Consider the following 17,126-nt stretch of genomic DNA (forward strand, 5'->3'; position numbering starts at 1 on the left):
CTTAACCCAGCAATCTTGCTGAACTTTTGTTCCTTTCTTTATAAGGTCAGTTGGGTTTGTGAACAACTGTTCCTATTTTTATTTATTTTATTATTATTTTTTGGAGGAGCACAGAGGTAGAGAGACAATCTTAAGCAGGCTCCATGCCCAGCATGGACCCTAGCAAGATGCTGGATCTCATGACCCTGAGATCATGACCTGAGCTAAAACCAAGAGTTGAAGGTTAACTGATTGAGCCACGATGGTGTCCCTAAACAAATGTTTCTCAAAAGAGAGAGAAATCTTGATTTATTCTTTATCTGGCAAGTTTTTTTTTTTTTTTTAAATTATAAATCTGGGGTGCCTGGATGGCTCAGTGAGTTAAAGCCTCTGCCTTTGGCTCAGGTCATGATCTCAGGGTCCTGCAATAGAGCCCCACATGGGGCTCTCTGCTCAGCAGGGAGCCTGCTTCCTTTCTCTCTGCCTGCTTGTGATCTCTGTCTGTCAAATAAATAAACAAAATCTTAAAAAAAAAAAACAACCAAAAAAAACCCCACAAACTTAAGAGTACTTAAAAAAAAAAACAATTATAAATTTATCAAATTCTTTTGCCTTGCATGGAGCACTGGGTGTGGTGCAAAAATAATGAATACTGTTATGCTGACAATAAAAAATAAATTAAAAATAAATTCTTTTGCCTCTATCAATTCCTCTGGGTATTATAAGATTTTGCGTGGGGGGTGTGTGTGCCTGGGTGGCTCAGTGGATTAAAGCCTCTGCCTTCAGCTCAGGTCATGGTCTCAGGGTCCTGGGATCAAGCCCCACATCGGGCTCTCTGCTCAGCAGGGAGCCTGCTTCCTCCCTCCCTCTCTGCCTACTTATCTCTGTCAAATAAATAAATAAAATCCTTAAAAAAAAAAACTTGGGGGGGGGTATACTGCTCCCTCCCTTTATACTTATCTGGTCATTTACATTCATATACTTATCCTATTACAAAGTCCCCAGAACAGAGAAGAAACTCACTTGATAAAAGTGCGTATAAAAGTAATATCCTATTACAAAGTCCTCAGAACACAGAAGAAACTCACTTGATAAAAATGAACTTACTGTCTCCAAAGCTATCATCACCTCTCCTCGGCGGGTAGTCATCGAAGCTGTCTGTGGCAGGACGCGCCCTCCAGTCTGTATCCGTTTTGTCAGAATCCCGATTTCTATCTCGGCCAAAAGAACGATCATCCCTGTCTATAGGTATAAATTTAAAAACCACAAGTTAGCGCACAAAAACTTCTGCCTAGTATTTCTCACACACCCAGACCCCATCCCCGACAGACTGGATAAATGAATCAGGCCCTTCTTCTTCTGCTAGGTTCACCTCATCTATTTATTACGTATTCATGCTCACCCAGATCAATCAGGGTTTCCCCTCTTCAATACTATCAATATTCTGGGCAGATCATTCTTCGCTGTGGGGAGTTGTCCTATGCATGTCCTACGATCGACCGCAGGATTCTACCCAGAAGGGGTCAGCCGCACTCCCCAGTTCTGATAACACTAGATGTCTCCACACACTGATAAACACCCCCTGTGGGGCAAAATCACCCTTAGTTGAGAACTAGTGCTCTTGTTTCAGGAGGGCCTACCGCTCTCCAATGCTATGAAAATTTTCTGGGAAGGAGTGCCTCTGCTTTGTCATCTCAGGACCAAAACAAAAGAGTAAGATTTCTATCAGCTTTCTTACCTTTATCCTGTGCTTGATCAGCAACGTCCACTCGAATTCTCCTGTTACCTAGAGACTGAGAGCATAGGACCACATTAACCAACCTTTTGCCCCATTATGCACAAATCCCATGAGTGACCTTGAACGTCTGGGCATAGCAGAAGCACTGGGGGAAGGAAGATAAAGGAAAAACACTGTAATCTAGCCAACACTCCAATTTGTTGGCTAAAGAATCCTTTATAAAGACTTGAAAACTGAAATAATCCCTTAGAATTAACAAATTTAAATTGGGCTTATATCAACATCACATCAATTATCTTACTGTTTTTATAAAGCTATATTTCACAAAATATGCCTTCTAACTATCAAAAGCAATTTATCAAGTGTAATAAACTAAAAATAATTCCCGGGCAACTAGCTAATAAAAGGCATATTTGGGTCCAGAACAATGATTCATACAGACATTTGTGGAGCTCCTACTATGCACAGCAAAGGTGCAACAAGCATGGTCTCTATTATCTCAAGTTCTTCCACTCACTATTACCTTTGGATAAATCAGTTCCTCCAGAACACCCTCTGACTTCCCCTTCCCACATCATTATTTATACATTTTGAACCCAATTAATTCTACTGCTGATTTTTCCTCATTTCACAGTAGAATCTACAGCTGAAGAAGGATAACAGCCAGTTTTAGTTGAAAACACCCGGAATTATATTAAATGCCACTATGATGCAATCTCTAGAAACAAAGTAACTCCTAAGTCTGGACCGTGACAGCATTTACCTAATAGACAATTCAGCAAACTTCAAATAATAAAACTGTATGGTAGTCTTCCCTTTATCCAGACTGATATTAAAAATTAGTAAGGTTAATAAAACCTGAAAATGATCTGAGAAGAAAAAACTTTGGGACAACTTTAAGCTTTTCATGTATTTCATTTTTGTAATTTACTTCAGATTATATGGTTGTACTCAATTATGAGAAAGGAGGAATACTGATTTCAATCTCGTCAAATGTCAGATTTGACCATAGAGTTTTGGCACAAATGGCCCTGGAAATTGCCTTCTCAAGAAAGTTAAGGGGTTTCTGGAATTAAAAGAGGAAAAAAAAAAAGCCCCTTTCCTTCCCAGATACAATTAGTTTGATTTTTAGTCACTAGAGGTTAAAAAACAAAACAAAACACAAAAGCAGGTCTTACACTAGAAACTTCCGTAACTAACAGGTAATTAAATCTTTTTAAAATATCCTGCTTGGGCTAGCTTAAGGATCACTGCATGGCACAAATTACTCAAATAACTTTAATTAGTCAGATTTAATCCCTGTATCCCCCTCATGTATTAATAGCTCAATATCCTCTTCCTACTAATCTCTTGTGTGTCTGGACAGAAAAACATCTATGGGCAATGTTAAAAAGCAGAAGTACTAAATGTTGATCATCATTTTCCTGCAGGAAGATTCCTAGGAAAATGTATTACAAATGACATTCAACTGAGAAATGTTTCCAAACTCTCTTAAAATTATCAAAAACACTATTAACTTCTCTGAAAACCAGATAATGCCTTTAACACTAAACTGATTAATATCATTTTTCTATTTGCTTTGACCTGGTCAGATTATTTTAAAAAGCCAAAGCCATGAGAGTTGAGACAAAGCTGTGAACAAATGAACGAGAGCTTAATAAAGACTTGGTTATGGTGGGTTTCTTCCATTATTTTCCACCAGAGTACCTCCCTGAGTTATTGGAGCCTACTGAATTTGCTAAAGCAAAATGAGACCTGCTAGATTTTTGAATGTCAGCTGTTACACTGTGCTTTTCTTTGTACATATTATGACAATCTTTGAAATAGTTAGCAACCCAACCAAAAATATATTGATAAATGTTAAGACTGGTTAGCTCCCACCCCTCTAACTCCCCACCTTCTTTTCTTTTCTTTACCTCTTCGTTGAGGCTCAGGGCACTGAGCAAAGAATCCAGGTCCTCAAACTCAGCGTAACCAAAACCTTTCAACCTCTCTGGATTGCTGGGTTCACGAGGTAAACGCACTGCACTGATCTGAAGGAGTAAAGAAACATATTTCCCAATTGAGTGATCCTGTTCATCGGTCTCCCCGCCCCCCCCCCCCCAACCACTGCATATGCAGTGAATTTCTCTGAACACGAAAGAACTGGGACGTCTGGATGGCTGAGTCCATTAAGCGCTTGACTCTTAATCTCAGAGTAGTGAGTTTACGTCCCACAACATGCTCCACACTGGGCCTAGAGCCTACTTAAAACAAAAAACAAACCACAAGAACCTGGTTGTCTCCAGGAAAACTGGTGCAAAGGGACAGAAGACAGACTTCACTGTTAAGCCACTGAAACTTTCCCATTTGAATAATATGAATTTAACCCTCAAAAAAACCCAAAAAACAAACAAAAATGAACCTGAGTTCAGGGTAGTTCTTGCATCCCTGACTTTTGCCTCATTCTACAAGTCAAGTTTTTAGTTTTCAATAAAAATCAACTATCCATTCCAGAATCAGTTCATTTTAGTAATCTCCTTATGCCTGTATTATAGCTGGTTTTATTTTTTTTTAAGGATTTTATTTATTTATTGGACGGAGAGAAAGAGAGATCACAAGCAGGCAGAGAGGCAGGTGGGCAGGGGGAGCAGGCTCCCTGCTGAGCAGAGAACCTGATGCGGGGCTCGATCCCAGGACCTTGATTTCATGACCTGAGCTGAAGGCAGAGGCTTAACCCACTGAGCCACCCAGGCGCCCCCTTACAGTTGGTTTTAATACATTATTTCCAATTCTATTTCAGAAATTCAACTCCATTTCTGCCAGGTTTCTAGGCTGTTTACTTCTTGGAGACCTTACCTGAGAAATGTTACTATCTTCATATATTAACAATAGCTTGGCTGAATCAAACCTGGATTGTAAACCCCTACCAGGCCTACCTCTTCTGTTGAGTTCTAAGACGGCAAACTGGTGAACTCTTAGTCTTAAAGCACAGAAAAAAATTTACTCTAACCTGGTTTTGAAGTTACCCTGTGTTTTCTAATAGGTTTGCAGGACTCCTTCAAGTTTCATAAAAAAACTTTCCCTGGCCCTAATTTGTATTTATTATTTACAACAGGCATGTACTCTTCATTTCCAATTTTAGGACCTTCCAAATACTTTTAGCTATTTTCTGGCCAGCTTTTTGATGGCTTCCATATATTTTCTTACCCTTTTACTTCAATCCTTCGGTTCTGCATGTATTCAAGTTATATTCTTCTGCAGCACTGATGTTATACTTTTCTCTGTCTCCCAAGACACAGATTTTGTTATAGCCTCTTTTAAATTATAGTTTAAGCCAGCTCGTCAATAGAGCAGGAAAAGAAAATGCCACAGGAGAAGTAGCTCCAGACCAATTCTAGAGCATTAACAGTGAGAAGCCTGAGTGGGCCAGAGGTTATTCAACACTATACAGAAGAGGCCAAGAAAGTGAAATCAAAAACAGGTCAGCCTTCTAGTTCTACTACAAATTCGTACAGAGAGGACATTTATAGGCGGCAGTCAAAAAATAATCACATTGTGGGGTGCCTGGCTCACTCAGTCAGTAGGGCATGGGACTTTTTTTTAAAGATTTTATTTATTTTGGAGAGAAACCGAGAGAGAAAGAGAGCAGCATTCACGCCAGGGCATAGGCAGAGGGAGAGAATCTTCAAGCAGACTTCCTGTTGAGCACAGAGCCTGACACAGGGCTCAATCCCAAAACCCATGAGATCGCGGCCCCAGCTGAGTCAGATGCTCATGAGATCGCGGCCCCAGTTGAGTCAGATGCTCAACTGACTGAACCACCGAGGCACCCTGAGCATGTGACTCTTGATCTCAGGGTTGAGTCTGAACCCCACACTGGGTGCTGAGATACTTAAAAAATAGTAAAAACAAAACAAAACAGAAAACACACAACAAAACCACCACCAAAAAAGCCACCCATAAGTTGGTAGCCCAGTGCAGAGAATAGACTCTACGGAGTAAAAAACAAAGTAAGACTGAAGGAGACAGCAGATCTTTAAAGGAAACACACTTTTTAAAGGGGGGGTGGGTGGTGGTAAACTCTACTCCCAATATGGGGCTCGAACTCACCACCCTGAGATCAAGAGTCACATGCTCTACTGATTGAGCCAGCCAGGCACTCCAAGGAAATGTACTATTTAATGTGCTCCCACTGGCTAAAACTCTAGAGAAAACCCAAAAGGACTGGAAATTGTGACTCATTCTGATTTTTCAAGTTTTAAGTAACTTTCTTTAAGATTTTGTTTTTTAAGTAATTCCTACCCCCAGCGCAGGGCTTGAACTTACAACCCAAGATCAAAAGTCACATGCTCTACTGACTGAGCCAGCCAGGTGTCCTAAGTATTTCTATTTATTTTTTAAAAAGATTTTATTTATTTATTTGACAGAGAGTGAGCATAAATAGGGGAGCAGCAGGCGGAGGGAGAGGGAGAAGCAGACTCATTGCCGAGCTGCGAGCCCAATGCAGGGCTCAATCCCAGGGCCCTGGGATCATGAGCTGAGCTGAAGACAGATGCTTTTATTTTTATTTTTTTAAAAGATTTTATTTATTTATTTGACAGAGACAGACAGTGGGAGAGGGAACACAAGCAGGGGGAGTGGGAGAGGGTGAAGCAGGCTTCCCACTAGCGAGGAAGGCTGAGGTGGGGCTTGATCCCAGGACCCTAGGATCATGACCTGAACCGAAGGCAGCTGCTTAATGACTGATCCACCCAGGTGCTCCTGAAGACAGATGCTTAATGGACTGAGCCACCCAGGCACCCCATGTCCTAAGTATTATTTTAAATCAAAGTTTGGAAAAAGGACTTCTCCTGAGGACCTGTATACTCACTTTTCCATCTTTCTGGAATCTTCTAGATCAGCATTCCAAACATCCTCCCTTAAGCTTTTTAAGCATGCTTATAAACACTGTGAATTCCACTATATGTGGCACCAAGCTCACAGAACCTTTAATACATTTCAGCACACTCTTGTTTGTATAAATTATACATTTTCCAGTTAAACGTATTCATATTTAAAATTAAAAAGTTGATTTTGATATAAACCTGAGTGTCATTAACAGAATTGAGTTCAGACAAACTTTCTGCCTTACAACCTAACAGGGTTATTATTATTATTATTACTTTTTGAGTAATCTATATGCCTAATGTGGGGCTGAAATTCATGATCCTAAGATCAGGGTCTCAGGGTCCACTGCTCCACTGACTGAGCCAGGCAGGTGCTCCTGGGTCTATCACTTACAGGGGTCCGTTTCTCCCTCTGCCTCCTGCTCCCCCTGCTTGTGTGCTCTCTCTCTGACAAACAAACAGATAAAATCTAAAAAAGAGTGTGGGACAAGAACATTCTCAAAGGGCCTAAACACCCGTTTCTTCCACATCTAGATTCAATCTCAGACTCTTTCCTAGCTTAGAAATTCAGAGATAGTCACAACCAGTATCTCTCTCTCCATGTCTAGTTAATATCTAGTCATTCTCCATGTCTAGTTAATTGCCTTAACCCTTTATACTTACATTTAATCCTCTAAAGAATTCCTTAATGGATTCTTCTGTCACATCATAGGGCAGGTTCCCTAGAAAAGCAGTATAGGGTGGCGATTTCGGAAGACGGCTCCGGTCGATATTGGGTTCCCGAGCAGCCCGTGGAGCAGTGGGCAGGATAGAACGGTCAATTGGAGGTGCCCTATACACGTCGTCATCATTACTGTGCCAAGTGGTTGAAACTAGGATAGGAAAGTGAACAGAAGAAATTAGAGCAAACTTCCCTTACCGCTGGTATAGACTAAGAGAACTCATGCTAACTGCCAAGGATTAAATAAGCTACATCAGGAAAGAACTGTAAAGTGCCCTTGGTTAAGTCCCTTTTTTATCAAAGAGAAAGTGCTTCTGAAATGTCAGAATAAGGTTAACAATGCAAAAAGACTCAATATTCACTATCTCTTGGTTTTGAAGTATTTTGAGGCCTTTAAAGGCCCAGGCTTTTATTAACAGTATCATGGTAACTCTCATTCCTTATGCAGCAAAGAAAAAAAAGTATCAAGTACTTATGGAATGTTAGGATGAGCCAGGTATTTTATATTCATTATATTCCATCTTATCTCTTCCCTAACCCTGTGAGACTGTTCCCACTGTACAGAAACAGAAATGCAGATTTCAGGAATATTCAATAACTTGCCCAAGATCACAAAGATGGCAGAGAAGTAGATGATGATCTTAGTAGAGGCAGGACTCAAACCCTTGCAGTCCAAATAGATTTAAACACTGCTGACAACTCTCACATTCCTAACTTTTTAGGTGGACAGTGTTTTCTTAATGGTTTATCCTCCTCTTAAAAATGAAACAAAGCAAATAAAGCTCATTTCTGTCCCATTCCTCAGACCATTTTTGTCTATGACTTCCTACAAAATAGCTCCCAGAACAAATTATCCTTTGATTCTGAACATAAACAGCTCATAGATTACATGTATCAGGATGTCATAGAATTTTAGTAATCTAGTCTTCCACTTTTGAAATGAAAATGAGGGTTAAATTAATACCTTGAGAAAAGCCTGTTAGTAAGAGCCAGAACAGGTACTAAGCTCTCCTGAATCACTTCAGTCCCTAATCATAAACTTATAGCTTAAACCTAAAAATTCTATGGAATATACAAATATAAGACTCGGTGTTCTATAAAATAAGTAAGTTCCTTTCAGATTACAAGTGTGAACCATTACTATGGAATGGGTTTGGCCTCGAAAAGAAGGAAAACTCCAAGCATGATGGGGGGGAAAATTACCATCTCCTTCCAGGTCATCTGTTTCATCAGCCCAGCTGACTGGTTTGGGGACATAGGTGCTTCCTCCCCCAGTCCCTCCATCCTCAGCCAGAAAGTCTGTTAGGGAGATAGTTTTCCCCTTCTTATTCTTCTTTTTTGCTGTTTCGAAAAGGCAAAAGAAACATTGTCATTAATTGGGTATTAAAGAGTTGTACAGTGCACTACTGTTAAAGAAAGCAACATAAAGGGCCACCAAAGGATGTGATGGTATATTACACAGATATAAATAAGGACAAAGCACAACATCCTGGCACAGCAAGAAAACCCAATGAAAACTGATAAAATAAATTTTTATGCATGGGAAAGGGTCTAGAAAGATTTCAACATTAAGACTCGGGTGGGGGTCAACTTTTTAATTTCAACTATATTCACTCATATATCATGGGAAATTTTTTATTTAGTAACTACTTGTGTTTAAGACAGGTGATTATATCCATTACTCCTTGTATACAAAGAACTAAAACAAAACTCCCATCCCTAATAACATTCTTTTTGGCATTTATGAGGATTGTAAAATGACCACATGAGGCAGGAATCATTACTATCAATTTACAGAAAAGAAAACTAAGTCTCAGAGAGGTTAAAGGACTAGCCTACAGTTACAAAGATATTAGATAGCAGAGCTAGAATTAAACCCAGGGTTTTGGATACCAAATCTAGAGCTCTTCCCACAGGAGTCCCAGCCTCTAAGCTTGTTATTAGTTCTATGGGAGAAGGGGGGTATCATAACCATAGTAAACTGTGTTACTGTCATTTCAAAGTGTTCACACAATAAGACTCTACACAGAGCTGGCTCTTCCTGCTCTCTATGGAAAAAAATTCTCTCCTTCCCTACCCTAACACCACACATGAAAAGGAGATAGGGTATGGAAGGGAAAACATAAGAGACCTTAAGAACCAACATATATGAAGGTTTTCTATGGTTATGAAAGCTTTACACATTTCCAAATGGCTCTCTCTAGCGGACTGACCTCGGCTCTTTAATTATCTAGTTCTCAGGACTTTTTCTGACATGGCTCTAGTTAGCAGCTATAGCAGAAGAGCTGAAAGGAATAACTGAGGTTCTAAAACTTGCTCCTGAGAGCAGCCCCTACATCATAAGAAAAAAGCAAGCAGCTTTGCTGTAACAAAGACCAGTTTTGTGGCTTTTATAATCCTGAGTTTCTCCTCCATGTTCCAATTCTCATCTAATTTTCAACCCAAGAAGAATTTGTAACATGATGCAAGCATTTAACTGAAAGTTCCTCTCTCACCAGGACCTTTTCTTTTAAAATCCAACTTTCATGGACTGGGTGGCTCAGTCCATTAAGTGGCCAACTCCTGATTTCTGCTCAGGTTATCATCTCCAGGTGGGGGGACTGAGCTCCTCATCTGGGGGCTCTGCACTCGGCAGGTAATCTCTCTTTCCCTCTGTCCTCCCCACTTTAAACAAACAACAAAACACCCAACTTTCTAGAAATAAAGATGACCTGCTTGCTATGAATGTTAATGAACACACTAAGACCTGGAGCATATGGTCTCAATGAGGTGACCAGATGAACTTGACTGCAATAATACAGAGAAAAGATGGTACTGAATGTAGTTTTCTTAATTCTTTTAAGTGACTTCTTACCAGTCCTGCTCTGAAATTCTGATTAACCAGGTTATACTTTGGATTTATTCTATGCTTTGAAAGAAAGCAGTAATACAGAGGTTGGATCCTACAGCACTGATACTGCCCCTAGCTTATATGCAAAGACCTAGGAGAAATTTAATAAGCGAACACAAACAAGACATAGAGCCAGCCTCTGAGGTTGAATGCGCACAGTGTACAGGCTTCTTTTCACCTTTTCCACATCCTCTAATTCAACGTGATGGGGACTAATATGATGCCAGCAAGAGATCCTTACCCTCATGGAGCTTAATCTAGTATCCAAAGCTAATACCCAATTATTGATCTGTTTAGTCACCAGGGAAATAAAAACAGAACTGATGGCTAGTCCATACAATGAGGTCAAGTTTAACATAAAAATAATAGTTCGATTAAGGCATCCCCATCCCCTTCGTCCTACGTTAGTATCTATTACCAAAAAGAGCAGAATCTGGAATTAACCTGTCTTTGGTCTGATTTTTGGCTTATACCAACTTTCTAGATCAGGGTTTCTCAAATTGTATCCCTTAATTTTTTTTTTTAAACCCCGGACTCTTGACCAACAAAATTTCCTCTCTAATGTTACTGCAAGTTTCAAAATAATGAACTAAACATCATAACAACAACAAAAAAAGGCACTAAAGCACCGTTTGTTCAGAATGTCTTTTTAAAACACGTATCTTCATTTCTCCTCTGATTCTGTTGCCGTCTCCTCCAAAAATTCTGAGAAATCACTGGATGATGGATGATCTTCATTTAAAGATAAAATTCTTTCACAAGATCTGTAACTTACATTTTTTAAAATCTAGCAGCAGCAGTAACTTAGTACAAAAAGAAATGGATTTAAAGGAACTAACTAGCCCTTAGAAAATAAAATCAGTAAACTAAAGTGGATGCCAGTGTTTGTTCCACTCTATTTTTACTTGAATAACTGAGAAATGATGTTATCTAAATCCTCCATGCCCTTTGCTACTCTAGAGTCTAGGCCCATTACATGTTTAGGATTTCAACAGTCTTCTGTGGATTAAGGAAAGCATTGTTTAATGTTCCAGGTTTATCAATTCCTTGCCACATGATCTAACTGGTCCAACTCTTAATTTCCTTTAAATCTGATGTGAATTGGTTGAAAAGTTTAACCAACCACTTCATGTAACAAACGGTAAATGTCTCAATTATTTAAGGTCAAAACCACATGGACTAAGGGAAAACACACACATATCCCAGGAATTTTAAATCCTCTGATTTAGTTACTACTGCAACTTACTGAACAAGTACCAGGTATTTGTGAAGCTTTTTATATACTCGTATAGGTTAAATAAGAGCTTAAAAGATAGCATTTTCAAAAACTTTTAAGTCTACAAGTCCTTAAACAAGAGACAAAACACCTGTGTCCTTAATAAACTGGGTTTTTTACAACTAACACCAGCTTAACTCTTTATTTATAGTTTCTCAACTTCTGCACCATTGACATGTTAGGCTGGGTCATTCTTTGTTGTGCAGGTGCTATCCTGTGCACTGTAGACAGTTTAACAACATTTCCAGCCAGTACCAAAACCCTCACCCTGCTGTGACAACCAAAAATGCCTTCAGATACTGTAAGTGACTCCTCTGTGGGTGAGACAAAATTGTCTCCTGGTTGAGAACCACTGGTTTAAGTGGTGGCTTCACATCAAAACATAAAAGGACAAATAAAAAGGGATGTTAGCCCTATATAAAGCACACTACTGGAAGTGGCTGCAATAAACTGAGTCTTTAGGACTTAACAGGCTGCAGTATATAAAGATTAGAGGATTCATTTAGTTTTCTTAGAACGTTTCCCTGTTACCACTGTACTGTATTAGCAATAAAAGCACCAACTGTCAGATACTGAAGTGACAAAATCTACTGACTGGCTATTAGATCTTAATTTCAAAAGAACTTTTTTTTTTTTTTTAAAAGATTTTGTTTATTTATTTGACAGAGACATAGCGAGAGGGAACACAAGCAGGGGGAGTGAGAGAGGGAGTGGCGGGCTCTCTGCTGAGGAGGGAGTCCCATGCAGGGCTGGATCCCAGGACTCTGGGATCATGACCTGACCCAAAGGCAAACACTTAAGGACTGGACCACCCAGGCGCCCCAGGACACTTAAAAAAAAAAAGAAAAAAGAAAAAAAATTTTATTTATTTATTTATTTGAGAGAGAGAGAGAGCACAAGAGGTGGAAGGGTCAGAGGGAGAAGCAGACTTCCTGCTGAGCAGGGAACCTGAAGTGGGGCTCAATCCCAGTACTCTAGGATCACGACCTGAGCCAAAGGCAGACACTTAATGGGCTGAGTCACCCAGGTGTTGTGTCCCTCAAAAGGACATCTTAAAGCACTATTAGCAATAAAGCTTATTTGTACAATGCATCCCTACTTCTGTATCTTTAGCTATTATTTCTTATTTAGGAAGGAGAATTCACAAAACTCTTAACAATCAGAGGGGGCTGTGTCAAAACTTAAGTTTCTTCATTTTACATCTTGCTAAACTAAGTCCCACTTATTTTACAGGATCACCAATTCTTCTGAATGTTAGTATCTACAGGCTAGGAAGTTGGAAAGTATCCTAAAAACCTGTACATGACTGCAGCAGCATTATTCATAATAGGCAAAAACTGGAAACAACCCAAATTTCCATCAAATGATGAATGGATAAATAAAATGTAGATGTCCATACAATAGATTTTCCAATAAAAAGGAACTGAGCACCCATACATTCCGTAACATGGATGAACCCTGAAAAAAATGTTAAATGAAAGAAGCTAGTTACAAAGTCCACATGCTATATGATTTCATTTATATGAAATGTTCAGAATAGGTAAATACAAAGAAACAGATGGGGGGGGGTGGCAGAAAAAATGACTTCTAATGGGGCAAGACATTTCTTTCTGGAAAGTGAATCCTGCCAAATCCTCCATAATTAAAAATGAATTCATGATCAACAAATATTTCCTTAAGAAAACAATATGGTCTGTATAAATACAATGAGCCCAACCAAAGTGCCTAGAACTAAACTAATTATGCTGCCACCCGCCTTTTAAAAAGATTCTTAAAAATTTATTTGACAGAGAGACAGAGAGAGAGCACAAGTAGGCAGAGGGGCAGGCAGAGGGAGAGGAAGAAGCAGGCTCTTCGTTTAGCGGAGAGCCCGATGTGGGGCTCAATCTCAGGACCCTGGGACCCTGACCTGAGGCAAAGGCAGATGCTTAACCGACTGAGCAACCCAGGCACCCCTATGCTGCTCCTTAGAGCCAAGCCATGAGGTTTCATACAATGCAATACCATGGTGTCAACAGGTCTCACTGTTTAGTGTGCTACAGTTGAGCACAGTGGAGAATGAAAACCAAGTCAGAATATGCTCCAACACCTCGACCCACCAGTTTAGTTCCATGACCCAACTTCTTCAAATTGACACAATTGGAAAAAAAAGGCCATACTGCCTTCCCCTTACCATTCCATACTCAATTTGTTCATTTACTTAAAAAATATAAAACAAGCACCCAACACACATTATGCTAACCACTACAAAAAGTACTTGGGAGCTTCTCGGTAAAAGAGCTATAAAAATTCAAAATGGACTCTGGTGTGGGTACTTGTAAGTGTGCATACACATACTTAGAAATATGCACTTGGGGGGGGGGTACCTGGGTGGCTCAGTTGGTTAAGTGACTGCCTTCAGCTCAGGTCATGATCCTGGAATCCCAGGATGGAATCCCGCATCGGCAGGGAGCCTGCTTCTCCCTCTGACCCTCCCCCTTTAAAAAACAAAGCAAAAAACCAGTATGTTCTACTTCTGGGTAGCAGGGGAAACTATGTGAAAAGCATATAATAAAACTCTTTTAAACTGTAAGGACCGGCACTGTATGAAACCAACTGTTGGATACTGTCCTCTTCCCATGAAAATAACCAAACGAGATGCCACATATGACATTTTGAAGCACTATGCAAATGAAAAGCCTTCTGTGCATACCAGCACTATTTTCCAATTTGAAAGCATTTGTCTAAAAAAAATGTTAACCTGTATCAAAGACATTTGATTCCCTATAAGTAAGCAGTTCAGTAACCTGCTCTGGGACACTTTGATTTCTTGAAAATCAGTAATGGGTCAACTGGATACTGGTATTGCTGCAAAGAATTTTTCAGTTTCATTTACAAGAGTATTGTTAAGTTCTATCATATATTTTCACCGAGAAAATATAAGATCAACTTTCAACAAGATACTGGGCACCATCAAATAGGGGCGCCTGGGTGGCTCAGTGGGTTAAAGCCTCTGCCTTTGGCTCAGGTCATGATCCCAGGGTCCTGGGATGGAGCCCAGTGTCGGGCTCTCTGCTCGGCGGGGAGCCTGCTTCCCCCTCCCTCTCTCCCTACTTGTGATCTCTATCAAATAAATAAATAAAATCTTAAAAAAAAAAAGAAAAAGTATTTGAAAATATATGAAGAATTTTATAGTCTCATTAACACAGCCAAATCTGGGAATATTAGCCATTGAACAAAATCAATGAGATTGGAAAAGATTTAAATGGGAAAAGAAGTTTGATAAATCCCAAATTCATCAAAGGCAGACTGTCAGATGTAACCTTGTACTCTAGTACTATCAGTGTCCCTTACATATACTACAATGCTAAGACTTATGGAACCAAATTAAAGAAAAGAGATGAGGGGCTCAAAGTGGGTAGAGTAAATGTGGAAGAGCAGGAGAAGGGGACATCAAGCAAATCCCTTTAACCAGTCCTGGTTTCACTCAGTTCTGTAAAATGATGGGCAGAGACCACCGAAGTGTCTTCTACCCTTAAAAATTCCACAAATTATAGTGAAAAGGGAATGTAGGCTTTTCACTAAATTATGGCACTAAGCCGTCAAGAGGCAAATCCAGGCCTAATAAGTACCCTACACATGATAACATGGAAGCCAACCTTGTTATTTCCAAGTTGATAGTGGAGGGCAGTCAGCAGTCTCAAAGATTTTGACCTTGCTCTGCTACCTGCAGCCATGTGACCTTGGACAAATTAATTTCATCTTTCTCATCTGGGAGATACCACCATCTGCCTACATTATCTCAGAGGATCAAATGAGACAACATACACACAAGAGCCTGGTCAACTGTCAAGAGCCACACCAATGAAAGGCATCATGTTCAAATGCACCTCAACTCCTCCAACGTTCTTCAAGAACATACATAATTTTTCGTCTTCTATGTAACACAGTAAATAAATTCTTGATGAGAAGTGAGTGTCTACAGATAGCAAAGGTTCAAGCACTGTTTTGTAGAATGCATGATCATGAGAGAGAAACTATCACCCCCTGAACTAGAATAAACGGATGCTGAAAATGTTCCAAAGTCCAATGCCAAGTCCTTGAGAAACGCAAGCTGACCTGTAGGACACGGATATTCTCGACTCCAAAGTCGTCTAAAAACCCCCCAACTCTATTCACTAGTATTATTTTAAAAAGCACTCCCCAGTTGTGCAGTTATTAAAAAAAAAAAAAAAAAAAAGGTAACTCTACTATCGGAGCTATCAAAATAAACTATAATGGAAGCTGTCAAGGGTTCTGATCTTGTTCACCATTTTATCCAACCCCAACACCTAGAACCACGCCTACCCTTGTCTGCGCTCAGTAAACTGATTGATTTAAATACTGATTGAATTAAAAAAAAAAAAAAAAGGCCTACAGGAAATCTAGGTCTCCATCCTTGCTTTCTCTCCTCCAACACGTGGGCGCACCACACTGGGTTCCCCACCCCCACCTAACTCCAGCAGCTTCAACCTCCAAACCTAACACTTTCACCCTTGGAAGAATATAGGGGCCGGGCCCCACTCTAAAACGGGAAGAGCAGAAAGTGGAAGGACATAGGGAAAGCAATACATGCGCGCAAAACCTTCCCATCTGGGCCCTCGCGCCGGTCTCCGCTACCCTTGTCTCTGCTACCGCGCAGGCGCGTCGTCGCTCCCCCCGCCCCTCCACCGACTCGCGCTCGTGTTCTAACTGCCCCCCCCTTTATTCCCCTGCCCCCACTCCCGTCCGCAACGGCCTCGCGCCTGGGAGACGTATTCTACTGTGCACCCGTCCGCGCGCCAACCGCCTCCTTCCTTCCTCCACGCGGGCACAGTGCTTCACGTCTATGAGAAGGCCTCACGCCTCCCGCAGATCTTTCAGCGCCTCATCACTCCAACTCAAGCCAGAGTCCATCATTACTCCCCGCTCCAACCTCGCGCTGACGGGGTGAAAAGGGTGTGAGGGGGAGGGGAAGGACTCCCCTCCCCCCAAACATCCCGAGGCGATAACCTAACATGGCCAAGCCGCCAGCCTGCCGCAGCACCAAAGCCCGAAGGAAAGCGGTGCCGCCCTCTCCCCGACTCCAGGGTATCAGTGGATCAGGCTCGGAGAGTGGCTGATGAGCCTGGTCCTTGGCCGCGCTCGGCCGCTCACTCACCTGAGGCCGCCATGTTGGGAGAGGGAGAGAGAACGCAAAGGACCCGGATGAGGCAATCACGTGATTATAGCGGGAGCGTCGGGCTAGGAGATGCGAAACTGGGAGGGGGCGGGGAGGTGAGGAGGGAGACAGGAGGCGGAGCGGCGCTGCTCTAGGTTCGTAAAGCAGCGCGAGGAGGTGGCGCGGCGTCGGATGGGAAGACTTGCGCGACATGTGGCGAAAGGGGTGGGGCCTGGGCTGTCGCGAAATCCCTCACGCTTTACGAAGGGCTACGCGCGGACGAGGGGGCGGGTTTCACGATCGGCTAACTTCCTGCCGGTGCAGTAAACGGAAGGGGCGGGGCCAGGCCTGCAGGTTCCAGTAGTCTGGGGCGGAATGGAGGTGGGCTGGAATCAGGAGTAGGCGTCCTGCAATTCATTTTATGAAAGGGAAGATTCTAAGTTTCTTTTCTTTTGATTTTCCACGCGTGAAGACGTATGTGGTTCATTTGAGATTT

General features: G+C 41.2%; 1 protein-coding gene across 4 annotated transcripts in view; it reads right to left on the bottom strand.

The window, feature by feature from the left end:
• EIF4B (eukaryotic translation initiation factor 4B) overlaps positions 1 to 16,795 on the bottom strand; it is a 30,986-nt gene extending 14,191 nt beyond the window's left edge. For 2 of the 4 annotated variants that reach the window (XM_059185247.1, XM_059185246.1), the window contains exons 1-6: positions 16,631 to 16,795; positions 8,510 to 8,647; positions 7,249 to 7,457; positions 3,634 to 3,750; positions 1,718 to 1,772; positions 1,087 to 1,221 (exon numbers count right to left, since the gene is read on the bottom strand). In XM_059185247.1, the coding sequence (XP_059041230.1) occupies positions 1,087 to 1,221; positions 1,718 to 1,772; positions 3,634 to 3,750; positions 7,249 to 7,457; positions 8,510 to 8,647; positions 16,631 to 16,643 (667 nt within the window). In that variant the 5' untranslated portion in view covers positions 16,644 to 16,795. The remainder of the gene's footprint in view (positions 1 to 1,086; positions 1,222 to 1,717; positions 1,773 to 3,633; positions 3,751 to 7,248; positions 7,458 to 8,509; positions 8,648 to 16,630) is intronic. The other 2 variants (XM_059185249.1, XM_059185248.1) reach the window with 1 other exon arrangement.
• Positions 16,796 to 17,126: the final 331 nt, after the last annotated feature.

Source organism: Mustela lutreola, chromosome 8, assembly GCF_030435805.1.
Source record: "Mustela lutreola isolate mMusLut2 chromosome 8, mMusLut2.pri, whole genome shotgun sequence".
In the NCBI taxonomy this organism is placed as follows: domain Eukaryota; kingdom Metazoa; phylum Chordata; class Mammalia; order Carnivora; family Mustelidae; genus Mustela; species Mustela lutreola.